This window comes from Eschrichtius robustus, chromosome 17 (assembly GCF_028021215.1).
Source record: "Eschrichtius robustus isolate mEscRob2 chromosome 17, mEscRob2.pri, whole genome shotgun sequence".
In the NCBI taxonomy this organism is placed as follows: domain Eukaryota; kingdom Metazoa; phylum Chordata; class Mammalia; order Artiodactyla; family Eschrichtiidae; genus Eschrichtius; species Eschrichtius robustus.
In genome coordinates, this window is record NC_090840.1 from 48442923 (window position 1) to 48466620 (window position 23698).

General features: G+C 39.5%; 1 protein-coding gene across 2 annotated transcripts in view; it reads right to left on the minus strand.

Annotated features, from left to right (window-relative positions):
* Positions 1-768: 768 nt before the first annotated feature.
* NIPAL2 (NIPA like domain containing 2) overlaps positions 769-23698 on the minus strand; it is a 70453-nt gene continuing 47523 nt past the window's right edge. For both annotated transcript variants that reach the window (XM_068525648.1, XM_068525647.1), the window contains 6 exons: positions 15069-15165; positions 10148-10283; positions 8122-8210; positions 4155-4218; positions 2942-3036; positions 769-1586 (listed from right to left, as the gene is read on the minus strand). In XM_068525648.1, the coding sequence (XP_068381749.1) occupies positions 1474-1586; positions 2942-3036; positions 4155-4218; positions 8122-8210; positions 10148-10283; positions 15069-15165 (594 nt within the window). In that variant the 3' untranslated portion in view covers positions 769-1473. The remainder of the gene's footprint in view (positions 1587-2941; positions 3037-4154; positions 4219-8121; positions 8211-10147; positions 10284-15068; positions 15166-23698) is intronic.

Genomic DNA, 23698 nt, shown 5'->3' on the forward strand with positions numbered 1-23698 from the left:
TGTTACCAGGAGTTCAAAAGCCAGACATGGGCTCTAGGTTATTATTCATACATTGGTGATGGATTTGAATCTCACCTTTGTGGCCCAGTTTGGTTGGTCTGGTCAGGGATGCAGGTCATGACAAAGAACAAAGATAAAAGACCCAAAGCAGTTAAGACTATAGTTTCAATAGTTCTGAGTTAAACAACCGAACAAATGCAAGACAATTGGCTGGAATAATATTGGACTGGCCTGTCAGAAGTGGTCTGAGGTTTCTGATACGTCATTAAGGATGGGGCTTATTATTTGGTGTTGGTGATAATGAAAGCTAGTTCTTTTCTTCTCATTTAAATATTAGGAGATCATAAATAATAACAGATATGATTATGGACTCTACCTGCAAATGTATCTTAGTAGCTATGTCACTATGGCAGCGGAAGAGCCATTCAGGGTATGGTAGCACCTGGGTCTCCTCCCTAGACTTAGGTTGGACCGCCTGGCCGTGTTCTATGTCTACAGATTTAAAAAGGCTGAAATCTAGTTCTCTAATCATAACTGTTCTTTTACCTAGAAGAATTTTATTCTAAAGCTTGAAGTAATGCCTTGAGGAAGAAACAGAGTGTTAGTGAAAATATCACTAAGAATTTATATATGATTTTTGAGACGTGTTAAAAGTTAAAACATTAAAAACCCACTTGATAAATTATAAGATCTAAACAAATAAAGGCATAGTATATGAAGTTTGTCTTCAGTTTCAATTCAAGTATAATAGGATCATACAGCTGAAGAAAACGTCACCATTCTATTACATTTTTATTTAAAAAATTGGTACTAATTCTTAAATTTTTCCTTTCTTAAGCTTAAAAAAGTCCACCAGTCAAGGTCTTTTGGTTTTGGTATACCCCATCATAGAATGGGGTATAAATTCTAATTTTAAAGACACCCTTAATTTTCAAAGGATATTTGTGATAGGGCTAGTTTTCAGAAAAGATGATTCACCACTCAATTTGGGAATAGGAAGGTGAAATGTTTTGGGGGAGGTTCATAAAAGATGTCTTAGGAAAAATGAATGCTCTCAAACCTTTGGTTTAGGAGCGAGGTGGTGGGGCTAAAGTGTCCCTTTAAAGCAAAGCAACTGATCTTGCAAGCTGTATGGGAAAAGCAACCGATGTGTTCTGCAGCCAAATCGTGGACGCACATTTTTGTGTGACACTCCTGCTTGGGTAGCCAGGCTCTAATTAAGATCTAGCCAGTTTGATGATCACTAGGGAGAGGTCCAGGGTGTGGGGAACACTTCAAATCACATTCCAGGAAAACATTAGAGTGTCAAAGCTTAGGAAGGCCCTGATAGTCCATAGACATGGAGGTGGGGTAAAGGACTAAACAAATGGGAGCACATGTCAGCATAAAATAGCTGCTGACACAAATTGAACATGTGCAATGTTTTAAAAGGTGGTATCGAATAACAGGCCAGAAGCCATCCCTCTCGGCATTTCAGACCTCTTTCTTCTCTCCACTTGGGCTCTTTGTGGAGTCACTTCCATCAGGCAAAGTTCCATAGGATAAGCCGTTTGAATCTGGTTGTATTTTGTCCAACATTTGTTTCCCTGCGGAGATAATAATCACAAAGAATCTTTTGAGCTCTTACAGAAGAATAAGTCTTAATAATTTCTCCTCTATCTAGGCCACATTTTATTCCCTTTAAAAGATACTAGGTGGTCACCCTCTAAATAGAAGAGATAAACGTCAAGGAAGAAAGGCCCACGGAACTCCGCGCCCCTTGATGTGTGATCACTGCTGTCCACATGACTGAGCTGTCTCCCGCCCAGGGTCTACCATGCTGAGCACGGAAATCAGGTTGGATCAGTCAGGAGATTAACGTGAAGCATGCACTCATCTCCAAACCTCTCTCCCCAGTGTTCTGTCTCCTTGTCCATGTTTAGTCTAACGCATGTAACAACAGAGAAAAACAGTCTTTCCTAGTGGCTTCTAAAGCTGTTACTGATCCTATGTATGGGGCTGTGTGAAATGAAAAATAGAGTTAAGAAGAAGTAAACTTTATTTCCCACCAAAGAACCCCTAACCATACAAGGCATCTCTAACACACACCCTTGCCACGAATGCCAATTCTTGCACTGAGTGCTCTTAGCTGCTAAGATGGCTCGAATGGGAAAGAGAACACAGAACTCATAGGGCCCTATTTTCTCAGTCGTAGGGATGAGGCTTTAATGCTTCTTGCTTCAAAGGCTGGGTCCCAGCAGAATGGTGGAGGAAGCTGTGAGAACATCACTGCTTCTTGTCTAGAAACCTATAGGTCACCCCAGATCCCCAGCAAAACTGGAGATTGTTGGGGGTGGTGAGCAGGGGAGGGGGTGAGGACACTGCAGCCCGCTTCCTTTGTTCTGGACGTGGCTTGTGTTGTGTACGTGACAGAAGCTAGTCATTCTCAGTGAGAGTGGAGAACTGGGAGAGCGATGCATCCGCTCTGGATGAGTGAGGTAAGGGAGAGGGGAAGAAGCTCACGTTCAGGTGATCGAGAAGAACGTCTCTCTTGGCCCTACAGTGTACAGGCCACCTCCGTCTGAGCACCTGACCTTCTGGCCTTAGATGTTCCCTCAAAGGCTCTCCAAGCAACAAGGGTCTGTTCTTGCCACTCCCACTCCTTTCCCTACCCTTTTCCAATTTAAAGAAACCTCAAAAGGAAATCTGCAACATCACCCAAATCAAGAAGACAAGGATCAGTTCTTTTCTAACCCCAGCGTTCTGTGCAAAGCCGATATTCAAATAAATGATTATTAACATTTACAGTTAAACTATCACCTCTGGTTTCATCATGAAATGTACATGTTTTTGAGGGTAAGAATTATGTTTTATATTAATTTAACACCCCAAATCATACCAGCAATGATTAATTTATAAGGATCAAATTTTCTATTCTAAATTAAGGAATACACAGTTTTACCAGGGACATGTCCAAAATCAATGTAAGACTGTGGCAGATGTTCCTTTTCTCGATTTCTTGTGACCAAAACCACACCAAGGAATGACAGAAAACACCTGTGAGAATAATGGTGATAAAGAACACAAGATCACTGAAAGAACTCACAGTGTTAAATAACTGAATTCCATATTCTACACGATGACATACATTCCACTGGTTTTATTCTTTCTGTTTCTCATGGTAAGCTGCCTAGAACTTGTCTTAATTGCTGCAGCCAATAATATTTGTCCCCAGAACCAAGACCTGGGCAGCTTCCAATAAGTCTCTGCTTCAGGTTTTTACCATCTGGAGGCTAATTTAGGCTCTAAACCCTTTGGGTAGACACTAGGTCTCATTTTCTATCCATGCATGCCCAGACTCATTACTGGCATGCAACACGAGCAAAAAAATAATTTATTCTTTAATTTTCTAAGAAATTTTGTTGTCCTTGGCCATAAGAATAGTCATAGTTTCCAGATCCCAGAAATTTAGCCTCGCCCAAAAATCTTATGAAATTGAATTCTCAAGATAGATGATTTTCTACACTGAAAATAGTCTGGGCTCAAGTTTGCATAACAATGGTCATGCAGGATACCACATCAAGAAGCAACTAAGCATTCATAGAGTGCCAGCTGGAACCAATGGAAGAATTGATACATTGGCGATATTCTGTCAAAGTTCTGCTCTCTGTTTGTCAGAATGCCAGCAGTGACTGTCCTCCAAATCTCCAGGCAGGGTTAAAGCTGGGCACCCAGACACAAGAGAGGGATGGCACCAATCTGATGTTATTAGGTCCAAAGGTAGGGATCTGCCCCAGTCTTGGCCTTTTGTTCTAGGTGATCCTAGGGGCATCTGTGGTTCCCTGATTGAGATCTAACCTAGGGGTTCCCAAGGGTGGGGTAGGTCTGATAGAGTATAAAAATGTGGAGTAGCTACAAGGGCCAGTGGATTTACCTTGACCTTGGCTGGAACAGAAAATCCCCAATGTTTCAGAACCCTCAGAGAGATACTTAAATCACAAAGACACTGAGCCCTGGGTAGGGTGTTAAGTTGAAAAATATGTTTCTTTTAGGAGCTTGGGGAACTGATGTTTCTTATATAATTTTCCAATTTTCTATGCCTCAGGTACAATGCCAAAAATCTCACATAAAAGTAATAGGATTTCACATACCTTACTTCTGAGACATTTACTCACCCAAAAAGATATATAAATATAGTGAGAAAAGCTGCACCAAGGAATTCCTGATAAAATATGGTACCTACCATAGAAATAGAAGATAACATTAATTTTAGGGTAAGAATATTTACAATAGCTACATACTGTTTTTCAAATTAATATATTATTTTTTCTAAGTATAGTTACCCTTAAAATGCATATCCTGTAGTTTAAAAATATTTGCATGCCATACTAACATTTTCAGTGATCCCAAAAGAACACAGATTTGTAGACTTTATATAATGTAAGTATCATTATTAAAAAATCAGCACCATTAACATAACTTTTGCCAACAGAAATTTCTTATCCAGTCCAAGATTTGTCCCACTGGCACGTGCAAGAAAACAAAACTCGACTGATATTTCCCACCTACAGTTTCAAGCCAGGGGTCAGCAAGCCTGACCTGTGCATCTGGGTGGACTCTGGGCCTTTGACACGGCGCTCGCGCTTCAGGCCAGCTGCTCCCCATGCTGTCAGTCTTGGCAATGCCCTGCGGTTTGTGGGTCTGGCACATGCTCATTCAGGCACTGGAGGATGCTGATCTGCTACCCCAGCTCCATTTCTCACCGCCAACCCCCTCTCCCATCTCCTTCATCTGGTCTTTCCTTCTGGGTGAAGGGAAATGTGGATGTGTCCTTTACTCCGATGAGCTTTTCTTCTCTCCTTGTTAGTCTCAATGATTTCCTCTTGGCCTATGGTCCCAAAGCCTTCGTAGAGTTTTTACTAAATAAGTTATCTTTAAATTATATATTACTTGGAATCAAATTTGTGTGTGTGTGGTGTTAGCCTTGCTACCCTGTTGACAAGTATTTATTGAGAGTCCTAAGTGCCAGCCACTGCTTAGGTGCTGCAGATACGACAGGGAACAAGACAGGGGCTTTCTCAGTCTCAAGTCTATCTCCTCACCTAGAGGATAAACTTCCTACAGGAATAAGCCATGTCCCATTCTGATGAATATTTGTTGAATGAATCAACACTTCTGAAGCATTTTTCCATGTTATTACACATTTCCTTGTGATCATTTTAATGTTTTCTTGTTATTCTGAGCTGGTGCCCCATAATATTCATTTCTTGAAGGACATTTTAAATTGTTTCAAATGTTTTGCTTTTGTAAAGTGTCAATAAACTTCTCTACATATTTTTTTCCCAGTATTTTAGGATTTTTTTTGTTGTTGTCGCTTTAAGAGGAATTTCTGTTAAAACAGAGCAAAAACTAAAAAAAGTGTAGTAAAATACACATAACATAAAATTTACCATCCTAAACATTTTAAAGTTTACAGTGCAGTTGTGTTAAGTATACAGTCGTCACTCGGTACCCACAGGATTTGGTTGTAGGACCCCCCCATGGATACCAAAATCCGAGGATGCTCAAGTCCCTTATATAAAATGGCATAATATTTGCATATAACCTACACACATCCTCCACAAATACTTTAAATCATCTCTAAATTACTTATAATACCTAATACAGCGTAAATGCTATGTGAATAGTTGCTACCATGTGGCATATTAAATTTTCGCTTTTTGGAACTTTCTGGAATTTTTTGGGGGGAGGGGATATTTTCTATCCACTGTTGGTTATATCCACAGATGCAGAACTGTTGATATAGAGGGCCAACTATATTCATACCGTTGTGCAACCAATCTTCAGAACTTTTTATCCTGTAAAACTGAAACTCTATACCCATTAAATAACTCCCCATTTCTGCCTCCCCCCAGCCCCTGGTAATCACCACTCTACTTTCCATTTCTGTAAGTTTGACTACTCTGGATACCTCATATAAGTGGAATCATACAGTATTTACCCTTTTGTGACTGGCTTGTTTCACTTAGCATAATGTCCTCAAGGTTCATCCATGTTGTAGCATGTATCAAAAATTCTTTCCTTTTTGATGGCTGAATAATATTCCATTGTATGTATACACCACATATTCTTTATCCATTCATCTGTCAATTTATGTTGCTTCTGACATTTGGCTACTGTGAATAATGCTGCTATGAACCTAGGTGTACAAATATCTGTTTGAGTCCCTGCTTTCAATTCTTTCGGACATATACCCAGAAGTAGAATTGCTGGATCATATGGTAATTCTATGCTTAATTTTTTGAGGAACTGCCATAGTGGCTACACCACTTTACATTCCCACTAACGGTGCACAAGGGTTCCAATTTCTTCATATACTTGCCGACATTTGTTATTTTATTTATTTATTTATTTATTTATTTATTTATTTATTTGCTAGTAGTCATCCTAATGGGTGTGAAGTGGTTTTGGTTTGCATTTTCCTAATGATTAGTGATGTTGAACATCTTTTCATGTGCTTGTTGGCCATTTGCACATCTTCTCTGAAGAAATGTCTTAATCAAGTCCTTTGCCCATTTTTTAATTGGGTTATTTGTTTTTTGTTTTTGAGTTGTAGGATCAAAGAGTAGAAACATTTTTAAGGCTCTTGATAAAAACTATGAAACTCAGTTCTAGGAGGGCGGTACCATGGTACCCAACTCCACGAGAGTGCCTGCAACACTTCAGCCTTGTCAGCATTGATTATTGAGATAAAAAGAGCAAAACAAAAGCTTTACTAATTTAGCAGGCAAAATATGGTATCTCATTTTCATTTTAAGCTATACTTTTTGATGGGGGCAAAGAGGAGAAGTAAGTCAAGAAGCTTCACCTCCATTCCACACTTCAGTAACATCAGGTGAACTATTATCACTCCCAGAAAGTTCCAGCTTCCCTGATTCATCAATTACTTGGTGTGCTAAGTATTCAGATCCAGCCCTGTTGGTCCTCCTATAAAACCTTCTTTTCAGGGGAACTACATGTTTTACACGTCTTTAGCACAGTCATCTTAATTATTATGCTGTATGTCATGCCTATAAATGTTTTTGGCCTTGCTCTTTTCCTTTTTCAATATTTCTAGGGCACACAAGTGTACAATCTTTTGTTACTTTCTTTTGTCAACAAGCATAAAATGCTAAAAAAAATTAGACGTTTTCAGATATAATCTTTCTCTTTAAAAGTAAGTTTCAATTTTGGGAAACAGAAAATGCATTAATTACACTTAAAAATTGCCCACTGGCAGTCACCCTGTTTGCCATGAAATAAAAAAGATGTGTCCATTAGGCAACAGATAATACCTAATTACCTCCATAATACAGAAACTTTGCATTGGGAAATGAAGTCCCAATATGACAAGGTAGTAAATACATCTAATAAGCCAATGAACTAAGGTATACCAGTACCAAACTTACAAATGATATACCTGAATCTACTGTATTTTTGTTTGGACCAAGTTTCAAATTTATACTTTTTTAACACTATTGTGTCTGACATATTTAAAAAATTTTCCATAGGAAGAAAAGAACTACAGTGGTAGAAAAATAGAGGCCAGAACAGCAAAGGTAGTAGTTTCTATTCTCATCTGTCTGGCCTTCCCTGGAACACTGGATTCACTTTTGGACCCCTCTCTCTGATGCAGGTGGTGAGGACCAGGGAGGGAAGAGTCCATTGAACTGGGGATGTTTGGTCCAGAGACAGGACACAAGAGGATGTGTGCTTTGATTATCAGAAGGGCTGGTAAGGAGAAGACTCCAGAAAGCAGAACTAAGATGAGCATCTTGAATTCACAGGGAGGCTTATTTCAGTTCCAATACAGGGGAATACTTTCTAATAATTAGAGCTCTCCAAATTATTAGAGTGATTCAAACCAGGACTGAACTGTCTCGGGGGACAGAGAGCACTGGGGAACATTCACACAAAGTAGAATAAGCTCTCCTAGAGGATGTTATGGAGGAAGTTCAGACACTGGGTGGTAGCTAGGAGGATGTGGGCTATACATTCCCTTATAACCAAAATATTCCTTGATTTTCTCATCACTCTGAGGGAGACTTCATTTATGCTTGTTATGGGGATAGAATCACCTAAGCGTAGAAAGCCAAAACTCACCTGCAATAATGGCACTGATTGTAAAGAAAGTATGGTTAACGGGCACCACCGTCGCTGTACTGTAGAGTTTTGTGGCTTGATTCAGGAGCCTAGAGCAGAAGGCACTTACTGAAGCTCTGTCTTTGAGAGACGCTCAACAATAAGTTAACAATAACATCGAGAAATGCATGTTCTTTAGCTACAACTACAAAGGGAAAGGAAGTGCAGTAAAAGGGCATTTCCAATCAGCAGTCATAGCTTATATGCATCTGATGTATGAGATCAGATGTCAGGTTTTACGGTCTGTTTAAACCAACAACAGTAACAATGAAAAGCAATTAATCATATTTGGAGGCCACAGAAGTTTGAGTTGGAAGCGATTCAAGCTGCTGGACCAGTATCACACTGGGGCTGATTCATTAGGATAGACTTTAGAACCTGTTAAATATCATATCTGGGGAATGGTATAGCTATCCCTTGACATGCCACGTGCCAAGAAAGAAGATGGAGAAGTAAAGGAATGTTTAATGTTTCAAAAACAATGCTCAGCCCTCCAGCTGCAGAGCACATGTGGGAGCTCAGCTTCCCACTTTGGCCGCCAACATGGTTCAGGTTCCCACAACTGCACTGTGCAGCCCTGTCAGGGACTAGACCTTTTCTGAAGCAGCGCATTGCATTGACATCACCTGGGCACTTTAAAAAGCACTAGTGTTTAGGTCCTATTCTAGAGCAATTGAAAAAAAAATTTGTGAGTAGAGCCCAAGTGTTCCTCTACGTGTGTGTGTGTACATGCATGTATACACACACACATGCATGTACACAGGCATGTAAGTATATATGTGCATGTATACATATATGTACAAACAAACCTCCTCAGGTAATGAATTGTAATGGGAAGCCAGGGCTGAGAACCATGGTTCTACAGTTCTAGCGTGGTCACGTAGTTCTAGTGTGACAGGTGCAGGGACTGAAACAAGGGTGATAGGACTGTAGTTTACCTTCAGTTGTATCTGGCTTTTAAATTCATGAAGCAGAGTTTAAAGATAATGATGCTAATCACTAAATTCTGAAACTGTACTGATTAATTCAGAAGAGAGATGCAACAAAACAGTTTCATGATTCAAGTATTAGATACACACTTGGTCTGATAAACAAACAAAAGGAACAGTTTGTTTATGACAAATGAAACAGTGACAGGACATTGGATTTCTCCTGTAACACACTCCTTGTAACAGGGTCCATATTCAACCCGTAACAATTAGACTTGACTTCTAGCACCTAAGGAAGGAACCACTCTCCTCCAAAATTTGGGCTTTGATTTCCTGGCTGGCACTGGGCTGGTGCTCCTGCATAGCATTTTGGGGTAAACAGAAAGCTTTCTGGTGGACTCAGGAGAACCTAGCAGCAAAGGCAAAATCATGATGTGAACTGGAGGGGAAGAGATTGGAGCAGATGGAGGTGGGGGGAGAGAAGAGCAGAAATTAAAAATGTTCCATATCACCACTGTGAGGCCCCAAGAGAAATGTAAAACAATCATTCTGCAATCCCGTGGGTGCAAAGAACATTCTGGCTGAAGATGCAAAGTTTTGGGGAAAGGATTTCCCTCCCGGCCAAACGTCTGGTTTTGTCCATCTCTGGGCAATTAATGAGTATGAGCTAAGAAATGAAGGTGAAGGGTTCATGTATTTCCTATATTTAGAATGAAATCCTGGATGTGGACCTGCCCCTTTGATTTATTGCTAATGACAACCTGTGTGCGATGGATATTAATTACAAGCAGAAGAGCATCAGGAAAGTATCAAAGTGCACTTAGCTGGATTATGGCCACACTTTAGAACTCACAAAACATGAAGGCAATGCTTCATAAAAACTTATTATTGGATGTGAAAGATAAAGCCAGGGATATTGGCCGAGGATAAGCATAGACCCCTCACCCTTAGAAATCAGTTGCATCTAATTTTAATTATCATCTGAGGCCAATAAAGATGAATGCTCAGAGAAGCACAGGAATGTTGAAAGAGCAGTGAGTACGTAAGAGCTAACTTACTTGACTTGGAAAACACAAGATGCTATCATGATGATAAACATGATATAGAAGATGGGATAAGTTAGTTGCATTTTATCCGTCACAGAAAAAGTGATCATGCCTGAGACGGCCTTTACTGAAATGACAGTCAATGAGGCTGAAAAAGAAAACACAAAACACAAATAAAATACATATTTGAGGTAGAATTACAAATAAGTATCTTAACTTTACATGGTAGAGTAGTAAATACCCCTATTATGCTTTAAGAATGAATACTGCCCTGAGAGGTGTAGGGTAGGTTGTGATGCCAGCCAAGCAGTAGCCCTGTTGCTCAAGCTGTGGGCTTTCCATTTGCTTAAATCAGCTAAAGATCTGTTGTGTGACTGAGTGCTTATCTTTGGAGCAAGACGCTTATTTTCCAGCCCTCACTGTTGAAAGGACGCTGTGGAGGTTATAATTACTAGTAGACGGGAAAGGAAGAAAACAATGAAGGGAGGAGATAAGAAAAGGCAGATTGCCCATGTGACATTAATGGGAAAATAACTATTAAACTATACTGAAAAAATTTAAAGCCAAATAGATGAGAAGACTGGAAAGTGAAAAGCAACTCACTCCGTGAGTTTACTAAGAGTTGTACTAAGTCTACATATGAGTCCTTTTGCTAGTAAACGCCTAGAAGTTTCATTAAAAATATTTTTTGACAAGGACGTTAATAGTAAGTAGGACAGAGCTGAGTATTCATTTCTCAGAGTCAACCGTAAATCTAAGATTTACATAAGCAATGTCTGTTTATTTTCTATGCTAAAGAGGAACTTATCGCTATGGGAACAAGTTTCTCATATGTTTCAAACAGCAATGAGGAAAAAGTGATTTGATAAGGTTATGTTAGTATGAAAGCAAGGAAGAATTTTCTGGAAACACAGTGTTTCCGTAGGAAGAAGAGAGTGTTTGTTTTTGTCTTAGGTCTCTTGAAACTACTGTTGCATATAATTCCATAATTTAGCTGAAACCCACAGAAAGTTAAAAAATAATTTTTACATGAAATCAAATATCTGTAAGTCAAAGGCAGTGTGAAGAAGAAATACTATCTTTGATCTACTTGGTCGTAATATATCTGAGCTTTATTCCTTTTAGCTTTTGAAAAGGATATATATATATATATAAAATGTTTAAAATAGCAGGTGATGGCCAACTAGGAAAAGCCTAGTTTTCCAAAAACTAAAAATATACTTTGACTTGAAGGATACCAGGGAACACTTCCAAATTAGGCATTTTCTTTCTGTTAAAAGTCATAATTAACAGAGGAGACCAGGTGATAAATTCTAAAAACAAACTTCCAATCTGAACAAAGAGGCCCTTACAGCTGGGCCCTTCTTCACTTTAAATGTTTTTTGACTTGGTCATTTTACATATTTTCTATAGATTATGAAAATAGTCATATTTTAGCTAATCTAGAAATGTAAAATATCTATAGACATGTATGTCACTTGATGGTTTAAGTTTATAAGGTTAGCTCTTGCGGGACCTTGATTTCCTCCTAAACACTTGGCTTGAAATTAGAGCGCGATGTGGTGATGGGCTTGTTGTCTGAACAACCAGCTTTCCAAAAGAGATCATTAACGGAGAAAGAGTTGAACACACTATTCCCTTCGCCTCAGAACCTCAGGGTTGCAAAGGCCACCTAATTCAACCACCATCGGATGTTAAATTATACTTAAATACAAAACAAAAACAAAACTAGAATTCTTTATTAAACAGCTAAACCAACTATCAGTTGCTAGAGTTAATCACTATATTTTCAAAGCATGCACAATCACCACCTGATTAATCACTGTTTATTGTATTTCTAAGCTGGTGTTGAGTACTTCTAAATTTTTTTGAGGGCGGGGGTGGTTAATGAGGATGGGTGGGAATACCAAATTGTAATGCAGTATCATTCTAATGCTGTAGATATAAAAGTAGAAAGTACTTACATATGCACAGAAAAAATGGCTAGAAGAAACTACATCAAGATACTATCAGCGGCTATCTCTAGGCAATGGGATTATGAATAAACTTTAAACTCATTTTTTTTAAACTATAAAAAGTATGCATGCCCATTTACAAAAATCTGGAAAATGCAGAAAAGTCTGGAAAGAAAAATAAAAATCACCTGTAATCTCAACACTCATCCCCAAATCATTTTTAACATTTGAGACTCTTTGTAGTTATTTTTCTATCGCTAAGCACAAATATAACATGTGAATCATACAGTATATACTACTTAGGAACCAATTTTCCATCACCATTAAGTATTTTCTATGCCACTAATTATTCTTCTAAAGTATGATTTTTATTGGCTGGAGAGTAAGCCTTTGTATGAATGGGAATGCCTTTTGGGAATTCCTTACTCTTGGATATTTTGATTGTATCCATTTTTTTGGTATTAAAAATGAAACTGTGATGAATATCCTTGAATACAAATCTTTGTATATCATTCTGCCAATTTCTGTAGGAAAATCACCTAAAGGGCAATTACTGTGTTGACAGCCACTGTTCTTCTGAAATCTGTTGGTAAACTATCTTCTACAGAGGACCAGACACACTCCCATCATATCATGCTGCAGTGCTCAATTATATGAATTTTTATATTTTATATTAAAATATTTTATATTTTATAGTTTCTTGTTGTCTTTCTCTGTTTTCTTAATTCTCAGCAGTAGACATGTATTACTTTCATCATTACAACAGTACGATTTTTACCCAACATTAATTATGCTGACCCATGTTTAAAAGTCAGCCTTCTCAGTTTATTCCTAGTTCTTCCTCAGAACTGATTCTTGGGTTTATGTATCGGTCCGTTGCTTTTCTGCTTTCTATTTCATTAATTTTTGCCTTTATCTTTACTAATTGCTCCTTTCTGCTTGCCTCAGCTTTATTTCTGTGCTTCTTTCCCCTAACTTCTTGAGCTGAGTACTTAATTGACTTACATTTAAAGCAATGAATTTCCTTCTGAATACAGCATTAGGCATAAACTATAGGTTTAATATTAAGTGTTTTCATAATAATTTAAGAAATATATGCTGTAATGAAATCGTGGTTTCTGCTTTAGCCCAGCTGCAGTTTAAGCATAGTGTTTAACATTCCCAGGTGGTACGGTTTTAGTGGTTCTATTTTTGTTATTATTTTCTGTTTTTATTTCACTGTGATCTGAAGATGTGCTCTGTACTATTTCAACTTCCTGGAATTTATCAAAAATTCCTTTGTGGCCAATCGTAAGATCAGCTTTTGTAAATGTTACACAGGCACTTGAAAGAAGGTGTATTCTCTGCTTTCTGGATTTAGAGTTCAACATTAGAGCTGCCAGATCAAAATTAAGCATTCAGTTTCTCTAATTTTACATATTTTTCTGTCTACTTATTTCCATGAGCTAAGAGAAGTCTCCTGCTCCTCTTATATTTATGCTAATGTAGTTTCTGAAATAGCTGCTGCCCAGTCTACTGAGGGCCCCTGTCCCCTGATGCCTCCTCCTTCCAAGCCCCAGTCCTACCCTGATTAGCAACTAAATACTAACAGGGGAGCCTCCAGGATCCTCTGTTGCATTTAGTGCTTCTGCCTTGATTTCAACTTAGACGGTAATATAATGACCTTCTGCTTTCTTTTACTTTCAATCTGAGTTACCTTGTTTAGATGAAATTTATGTATGAAGTCAAAATATTTCACAACCAGCAGAGGCCAGTCAGAAAGGGTGCTGTTTGAATAACCCTTATAGAGCTGAACCAGAGGAAACTGGCTGAATCCAATTTCAGAATCTTTTTCAAAATCAATATGGGAATTTTTCTGAAGTCCAATTTGGAAATCTTTCATTTTTACTTGGTAAACTTACCCCATTTACATTTATGATCAAAGCTGATATGTATGGTCTTAATTCTGTTATCTTACTTTCCTATTTAAAATTTCCTTTATTTTCAATATTTTCCTACATAATGTGCATCTTTTCTCTTAGTTTGCTTTTGTTCTCCCTACCTGGTAATTTGGAAGAAAAAAAATATAAAGTTTCTTTTCTGTTCTTTTGATCAACCACATACCTGAACATGTTCTAGAGTAAATTTGTTTCTACAAGTAACTATCACAAATGCAACTCTTCCAATTCAAAGGAGAGTTGATGAAATGAAGAAATGAAACCTCCAGCACCTCGTGAACATGGGAGCTGCAGCTGCCTCAAAGGTATAAATACAATGTACAAAGTTAGAGTAAACAACATGTGATGGATGGGTCATCTTAGGCAAAGAAGGAATTATAAATAAATTTTTGAAAAGGGAATTTCCCAAATGATTAGTGAGATCTCCTAGTGTTGAGATATATATATGTATGTATATGTGTGAGAGAGAGAGATACAGAGGAGTGGGGAGGGAGAATAGATTTAAAAATATATAGAGGGCTTATGTAAGCATCAGTTTTCAAATCTTATAAGGTGCCTCTGGAAAAAAAGGAAGTGGGTAGTTAAATAATGAATGAAAGAAATGTTGTATTCAAGAAAAATCATACTGCTCACGTTTGTTTCATATTAGCCATGTTTTAAAGTTTGTTTGTTTTTTTTCCTAAATGTAAACAGGATAGACCTAGATAACTTCTGATACAAAAGTTTCATTTGGGTTTATTCATTTGTTTCTCTTTTAATATTCTTCAATTATTTACTCAGAAAAAAATCCCCAAATTGTCAGAGAGCAAATAAAACTATCAAGAAGTAAAAATCCTTAAATATATTAAAAATTAAACATATATCAATTGCAGCAATGGACATGCAAAGTATAATTTGCGTAACTGAGACTCAGTTTCTATAGATCAGAATTGAAAAGTAGAAACAATGAGAAAAAATAGAATGCTCAAATATTTTCCTTTAAACTCTTTTATGACTTAGCATGGCTAGATTAGATAATTAGAAAACAAAAAATATCCTTACCTAGAAGTGCCACCAGGGTTAGCAGAATCGCAATGTGTTTTATTCCTTTTCTTTTATGGAAATATAGGAGAATGCAGAAAATTAGTATTTCTAAAATCTAGAAATGAAAAAGATGAAAAAGAGTAAAGTGTAAATTATTCTATATGAAGTCTTCAGAATGTCACACTTCTCTTTTTGATTTTGCAACAACTATCATATGAGGGTTGAGGATGACTGGAGCTCCTAAGGACAATTATAAACATATGAGAACAGCATAAGGAGCCTTAGTGATCCAGACCCAGAGTTCTAACATCACCTACATGGCAATGATGCCCAAATCTAGATCTCCAGTCCTGACCTCCCAACTCCAGTCTCATTTATCCAGTTGTCTACCAGACATTTTCACATGCATTTTTTTTTTTTTTTGGCTGCATTGGGTCTTCTTTGCTGCACATGGGCTTTCTCTAGTTGTGGTGCGTGGGCTTCTCATTGTGGTGGCTTCTCTTGTTGCGGAGCATGGGCTCTAGGCACGCAGGCTTCAGTAGTTGTGGCACGTGGGCTCAGTAGTTGTGGCTCATGGGCTCTAGAGCACAGGCTTAGTAGTTGTGGCACACAGGCTTAGTTGCTCCACACCATGTGGGATCTACCCGGACCAGGGCTCAAACCTGTGTCCCTTGCATTGGCAGGCAGATTCTTAACCACTGGGCCGCCAGAGAAGTCTGACACATGCATGTTTAACAGCCATAACACACGAATATGCGCAACACTTAACTCTTTTTTTTTTTTGGCCGCGTCGTGTGGCATGCAGGATATTAGTTTCCCGACCAGGGATCGAACCTGTGCCCCCTGCAGTGGAAGCGCAGAGTCTTAAACACTGGACTGCCAGGGAAGTCCCAACACTTAACTCTCTATTTTTTTTTTTTCTTTGGCTGCGTTGGGTCTTCATTGCTGCACGCGGGCTTTCTCTAGTTTTGGCGAGCGGGGGCTACTCTTCCTTGCGGTGCACGGGCTTCTCATTGTGGTGGCTTCTCTTGTTGTGGAGCACAGGCTCTAGGTGCGCAGGCTTCAGTAGTTGTGGCCATGGGCTTAGTTGCTCCGTGACATGTGGGATCTTCCTGGACCAGGACTTGAACCCATGTCCCCTGCACTGGCAGGCGGATTCTTAACCACTGCACCACCAGGGAAGTCCCCAACACTTAACTCTTGGTGGCCTACCTTCCCTACCTGTTCCTCCTGGGCCTCCCCCCCATCAGGAGATGGCATCACCACATGCCCTGTTGCACAAGCTGAAAACTCTTCCCTTTCCCTCATTCCTCACCACCCTCTCTGACTAGTGCAACAGCTTCTACTTTGTCTCTGATTTGACTCTTGCCTCTTTACAATCCAGACATTCAGCAGCAAGAGGAGTCATTTAAAAATACAATTTGGATAATGAAATATTTCATTCATAGAGAGTATATATGAATATACATATCAGGTATTTACAGTAATGTGACAAGTACCATTGTGCCCTCTACTCAACCTGAGAAACAGAACCCATCAATCCCTGTGAAGTCTCTCGTTCACAATTGCACTCCCCTCCTCCTGCAACCTCCCCAGGAACCACTACATTGAGTTTTGTCTTTACCATTCATTTTCTTTATACTTTATCACATTTCTACGTATCCCCAAATGACGCCGTTTATTTTTGCACACTTGTTCTTTGTACAAGTGGAATTATACTTGCTTTCACTCTCCTGCTTTTTTTTTCACTGTGCATTATGTTTATGAGATTCATCCAGGATGATACATGTAGTAAAAATAGAAATTAGATCTAGTCATTCCTTTGCTTAAACATCCCATCACGTTAAGAATAAGATCCACACTCCCTCCTGGATGACAAAGCCCCAGTTAACTTCTGGGACCTCATCATCTTGTACGGCTGGCTCCTGGAAGGTCCAACTTGCACCAGCCACAGATGGCCTACCCCTCCCTGCCAACCCCTGCCACCCCGCTGAGTCCTTTGAGGTCCTCAGAATGCTCAGCCTTGGGGCCTTTGCACTAAGAGTTCGCCCTGCCTGGAATGCTCTTTCCCTGAGCTACTGTTTGCACAATGACTTCTTCTAGTCACTCAGCTCCTCGGAGAGACCTCCCCAGATCGTTCTGACCTCACAGAGTGACCCAGTAGTCCTATCACAACCCCGACTTCAGCTGGCTACTGTAGAGTATTTTATCATGACCTGTTCGCGTGGTTATGTGTTTCTTGTCTGTTTCCCACTAGCACATCTGCTCTATGAGAACAGGGACCTTTTCTGCCTCCAGTGCCTGGAATACAGTTGGTCACTCCATAAGTATTTTTCGAATGAATGAGTAAATTACACCTCAAATTTATTATGAACAACTTGCCAAAAAAACAAGCCTAATGTCTAATAAACTGAGTGTTCAATAAGTATTAATTGACTGAATGTCTAAAATTTTCCTACCTTTAAGAAAACTAGTATAATTTTGAGTCCTCAATTTTATTTTTGTTTTAGCTGTTTTTTTCTTTTTTGTAGTCCTTAAGATAACCGGAAGCATAGCTTTTTTTTTTTCTCCCCCCAAAGAGACAGTATCTCTGGACTGAAATCATAAATATGAATGTTTACATTGGACAAGTGAAAATACCAGCATTAATTTTTTTCTTAAAAATGACTAGAGTTAGGGACTTCACTACTTTCAGGGCTGCATTTTACTTATGGAGCCCTAAATAAACATGTCTCTTCTGTTCTAACTCAAGGTTTTGCTTGTTGGTTTGTTTCTCCCTTTAATCCTCTGTGGGCATGGAAAGCAGCAGGACCATATCTTCCTCATTTAAAAACCTTTTCATCTAAAATGGAAGATTAACTCATCCCTTAGTCTTTTCTTTTCCTGGCAAATTAAACCAATCGTTTTAACTCTTCCTTATAGCACTTATTTGCCAGACCTTTAATTTAATCAAGTCGTGCTTCAAAAGCTATTCAAGTCCTATCTCTTTGCCTTCCTGAAAGCTGCCATCGAAACCGAAACATCCCTCTCGACTTGGTCTCCCCTCCACCACAGTTGTCCATTTCTCATGTGATACAATTACAGACAGCTCCCAGCAGCCTTTGGGACCACTGTATTTGTGGCTGGAGGGAAGAGCGCTTTTCCTGCACTAAGGCACAGAGCATGTTAGCTAAATCTGTTAGCATGCCAATTATTAACATTTTTGGGGGGGGATGATGGTAGTTATCAGTTTTGAAAATCATGTATGACTTTTTTTACAAACTCTATCTCTGTGGCTTCAGATCTATAAAACATGAGTTCCTATTATTCACAGAATGACTGCAGTCGCCCTGGGTTCTGTCCTGTGGCAAGAGATCACGGAGCTCCCGGGAATAAAATATTCAAGCAGCATGAGTTAACGTTAATTTTTTCTTTTCTAGTAACATTTTCTCTCCTCTCTGAAAAAATCAATATCAAAGAAGCTGTGACTTCTGCAGGTTGTTGCGACCCAGGAAGAGGCTGCTTTGCTGATTGCTATCTCAGAGGCCAGAAATAATAACAGCACCTAGTGCATGCTTGCCACATGCTTTACTTGTACTAATTCATTGAATCCTCACAACAACCTCAGGAGGTGGGCACTATTACTGTCCTCATTTTACAGATGGGGAAACCAAGGCTCAGAAGGGTTAAGTGGTACAGCTCTGGAAGGCAGAATTATGCCCCCTCTCCCACCCCAAGATGTCCACGTCCTAATCTCTGGAACTTGTGTGTATGTTACTTTACACAGGAAAGGGGCTTTGCAGATGTGATTAAGGCTATGGACCTTGAGATGCGGAGATTATCCTGGATTATCTGAGTGGGCCCAGTGTAGTCACAAGGGTCCTTAAAAGCAGAGAACCTTCCCAGCTGTGGTCAGAGAGAGATGTAACATGAGAAAGACCCAAGTCAAGGAATGCTGGCTGCCTCTAGAAGCTGGAAAAGGCAAGGAAACAGATTCTCCCCAAGGGGCGTTCGCAAGGAATACAGCTCTGCCAATACCTTGATTTTAGTCCATGAGACCTGTGTTGGACTTCTGACCTTCAAAACTGTAACAAAATTAATTTGTGTTGTTTTAAGCCACTAAGTTTGTGACAAGTTGTTATGGAAACAATAGGAAACTAATTCAGGTTTGGGTACCTGAAGTCTTTCCAGAGGAACAAAATTCTCAGGATGAGTTTTCTGAACTATTCTGGGTTTTCTGGATTCATTCTCCAATTTGATTTAAAGGCCCACATCACCCTGTTTTCAGTGGTAAAAAGGGCATTGGCAGTCCATGCGATGATGTGACAAAAGACATACACAAAATTTCATCACTGGAAACCCTAGTTTTACTACCAGAATTTGAGCCTATGTTCACCTCCTTTTCTCCCACCGAGTTCTTTCTTAAAGTATAGCCTTTGATATAGCTGCCTTGTCCAGAAGAAATGAGCTCTGCAAAGGTTCTCTCTAAGGCCAAGCCTGGACAAAGGTCTGATACTCGGAGGTCAGCTTGTATTAATTCTGCCTGGAGAGCTGCGTGGGGAAACGAATTGGAGTGTGCACCCCAGAAGTGGATGACCCGGTTTGGAATTCTGGCTCTGCCACTTAGTATTTAAGTGAACTTGGACAAGTGACTGAACCTCCCTAACTCAGTTTCTCCATCTGCCAATGTCTAGGGCTGCTGCGCAGATGAAGGACAGAACGTGGTCGGAGTGGGCATAGGGCTCAGACTGCTCGGTGAGGTTGGCTACTGCGGCTGCAAAGTGTATCCTAGCGCAGACCTGCGAGTGCTACTTACATTCAGACAACGAAGCAGATGAACCTCATGCAACAGACACGGAGGCTTTGTACACACATAGTTTTCTCCCTTCAGGTTTTAACACCTGCCGGTGGGTTGTTGAAGCAGCTTTTGCCAGAAAGGCCAACTTAATAATCAGCTTCGGGGTAGAGAATTACACCAATCGACAGGCTGGGTCCCTGCTTTGGCTGATTTAATTTTTGGTCTAGTGGAGAGGAAATGAGCACCATGCAGATTATTTTGTGAAGGATTCTATGTTCACAAGAGAGGTTTCCACCTGAATAGTCTATGGGGAAATCTGGGTGGGCAAAACAGCCACAGTCAAGCCTGCCATAGAACACGAATTAACTGAGGCTCAGAGCCACGTTCCCTCATGTGGGCTCTGCAGAGGCATTAATAGTTGCTACTCAACAAAAGGCCCTTCAAGAAAAGGGCCTCGTGGTCATATAAGCCTGGGCAGGGCGGGATTAACAAGGTTAAGCCTGTCTCTTTCCTAAAGGACTTCTAGTTTTTAACTTGCTGATGGAGATGTTGAATTTCTCAGGGGGCCATGTATGTTTTATAGCATCTCTCCAAGCTAGTTTGACCTTGCAAACGTGATTGCTCTTTGCTTTTTGGCAAACAGCAGGTGGGAAAAAGTCTGTTTTAGTGGGTGAGCAAAGGACACTTCATTCCTCTCTGGCCAGTAGACACCAGGCTCCTCAAATCCTCTTCCTACCCAAAAGAGTCCCAGCTCAGAGGGTAGGCTCCCGGGCCTTGTTTCTGAGGCTTTGACTTCATGTAAGCCTTAAAAGGAAAATGGATGTTGACCTGGAACAGGTCAACACATGATACAAGGATATGCTATTAACTAGTCTGTAATATGACTTTACAATCCCCTTTTGAGATACGTAAAATTTATTCAGACTTAAAATATTTTTATTCATTTTATTAGTTATTTGATCAGTCCCGAAAGGCAGTTCAGGTGTTGCATTTATACTTGGTGTAATACAAAAACTGTTAGATGAATGTACTTCAAAGAATCGTCTTAATTACTGTAATTATGATCTTTGCAATTATGGTTTGCAGAAAAAGCACAGACTCTGCCACGTTGAAGGATTAAATATTAATTACGTAGATGTTTAACAGATTTAAACCAAACTTCAGCTCAAGATCTTAGTATGTAATTGATAACTTCTAGAGTCTTTAGAGATGCAACATATAATGGATTAAATTCCAAACTGAGATAAACTAAGATAATATAGATCTATTCCCCTAAGAGTCTAATGCCAAAAGTGCTATCCAAATGTGACTTTATTAAAGGTTTATTTTATGCTATCTTATAAATATCTGGAATTATTTACATTTTTGGCAACATTTACTTTCAAATATACTTTCATTATTTTACAGGAATATGGGTCTCTCCCAGGACTATAAAATTCCTGCTTCAGGAATTCTCCTCTGTATTCTACGAGGCTAATAAGTTGAATGAATTAGTGAATAAATGAATGAATTAAGAGCTAACTTTGGAAAGTGGAAAAATGCAATTAATTTCAGAGTACTTTTTTTGTGGAACTATAAGGTTTAAAAAGGTAGTTTTGTTCTTTTAAAATGTTTTCTATGGTGTTAAAACGATATACAATACATCATCATCAAACAATGCTGTTTATTCCAGGAAATAAGTCTTGATGCATCTTTAATCTCCAAAGGATTCAGCTCAGGCTTTTAATTTTCTGGTCACAGACTCTGTGACCCTTTTCTTACCGGATGAAGAATTTGTTTTGCTTGTAGGCTAGACTATCACGAAATGCTCAATGAGCCCTTCTAGTGCTTAGATTTGATTGATGAAAGGCTTAATAGTTAAAGGACTGGGTATGGTGGACATAGGAAGATAAAATAGGGGAGGGGGAGACACAAAGTATGACGGACCTGAGGAAACCTACTCTGAATTGGGAAGCCCAATCCTAAAGTCTGATGGAGGGCAGGGGTAAGGGGAGCCTTCCAATTTAAGAGAGGAGGGAGTTTAGGGGAAAAGATATTGAGTTCAGTTTTTGAGATGTTACTTTTGTGGAATCTATGGAACATCCAAGCAGGGACGAGTAATAAGTAGGCAGATGAGAACACAGCTTTGCAGCTTAGAAGAGATCTGGGAAGGAGATGCAGGTCTGGATTTGGAAGTCTTTCTAAAGAATGATGGTGGTGGAGTGGGCAATGAGATCACCCTAGAAAACCCTGGATGAGTTTTTAGCACAAATAGATAAAGAGTGGATGGCAGAAGAGAAGGAGGTACCTACCAAGAGCCTGGGATGGACTAATCAGAGAGGAGGAAGAGAAACAGGGAAAACAAACCGAGGAAGCCCGGGAAGAGAGAGATGCAAGGAGAAGAGAGTGGACCATCAGGAAGTGCTGCACAAGGCTCAAGAAGAATCAGGACCAAAAAAAGCAATTCCACTTGGTAATTCGTGGGGAGGGGTCTACTAGCTTAGGACGAGTGAGGAGTGACTAGGAGCTGAGAAAGTGGAGGGGAATAAATCTTTGGTGGTGTTTAGAAGGGAAACAGGATAGTTTATTAAAGGGGGTGTAGAGTATGAGGAATGTTTTTAAACAGAGTGTCTCTGTTGAGTAAGAGAAAGAAGTAGAGTGAGAGACTATAAAAACAAAAGCCCTATAAACACTTGTGTCCCAGTGGTCAGAATTGTATATCAGAGATGGTAAAATATATAGGATTCTTGTCATACGACTAGGAAGGGCCACACAATAGTGTAATACCATGCAGTTCCTGCTGTCATATCCTGAGTTACATCACACTGAGAGCAAAGTTCGCCATGTCTCTGCAAATGCCAATGTCACACGTTTAAATAATAGGTATACAGCAGGATCATACTATTTTACCCGTTTTAATGGCAGATCACTGGACCAGATAGTTCTTTGAGGTCACTTCTAACCCTAAAAATGTTTGACTCTGTGTGCTTTGATTATTTTTATTGAATTCACAACTCTTGATATTTTACCAATTCGGTTCTTGGTTAAATGCTCATTTAGACAATCCCAGTTTTCTTCTTACTGCCTGCCCTTCCTAGAATATTCTTATTCTCCAATCTAAACTGACTTCCATAACAAGTTACATACCAACCATTTCAATCATATTCTCTGTACCAGGGGTCCCCAACCCGCGGGCCTCAGACCTCTACCGGTCTGCACAGCAGGAGGTGAGCGGCGGGCGAGCGAGCGAAGGTTCATCTGCCGCTCCCCATCGCTCCCCATCACTCGCATTACTGCCTGAACCACCCCCCCACCCCCCCTCCGTGGAAAAACTGTCTTCCACGAAACCGGTCCCTGGTGCCAAAAAGTTTGGGGACCACTGCTCTATACCTACTGGATACAGCCATTGCATCAAATAAAATATCCCAATTAGTGGCTTCCAATTTCTACATCAGCTCATTCCGTTCTTTCTTTTACACATCTCTCAGTATTGTCCTACCTGCTGTCTGCTTCTCCTAAGACAGGCTACTGCATTGGTCTCAAAGAATGCTTTTTTGAAGGGAATACCTATCTTGGATAAAATTCAGTGAAGTAAAATGTGTCTTCAGGTCCTTTCCTTTGACATGGGAAGAGAGTTTTTTTGTTTGTTTGTTTTTACTCTGAATTGTCCTAAAATATGTTGCTCTGGAATTTGCCAGGTTAAATTCCATTAAATTGTGGAAATTGTTCCAGTGATAGGTCACCCCCAAGGACAGAATACCTGGGAAACGGGGGTGCTTTTATTGCTGATTTAGTGATTGAAATACTTTAGTACTGGTCAAATATATTTACATTTTAATGAGATATTAATGCTGAGAAGAAAAGATTATATTAGTTCTCCAGCATCTGCATG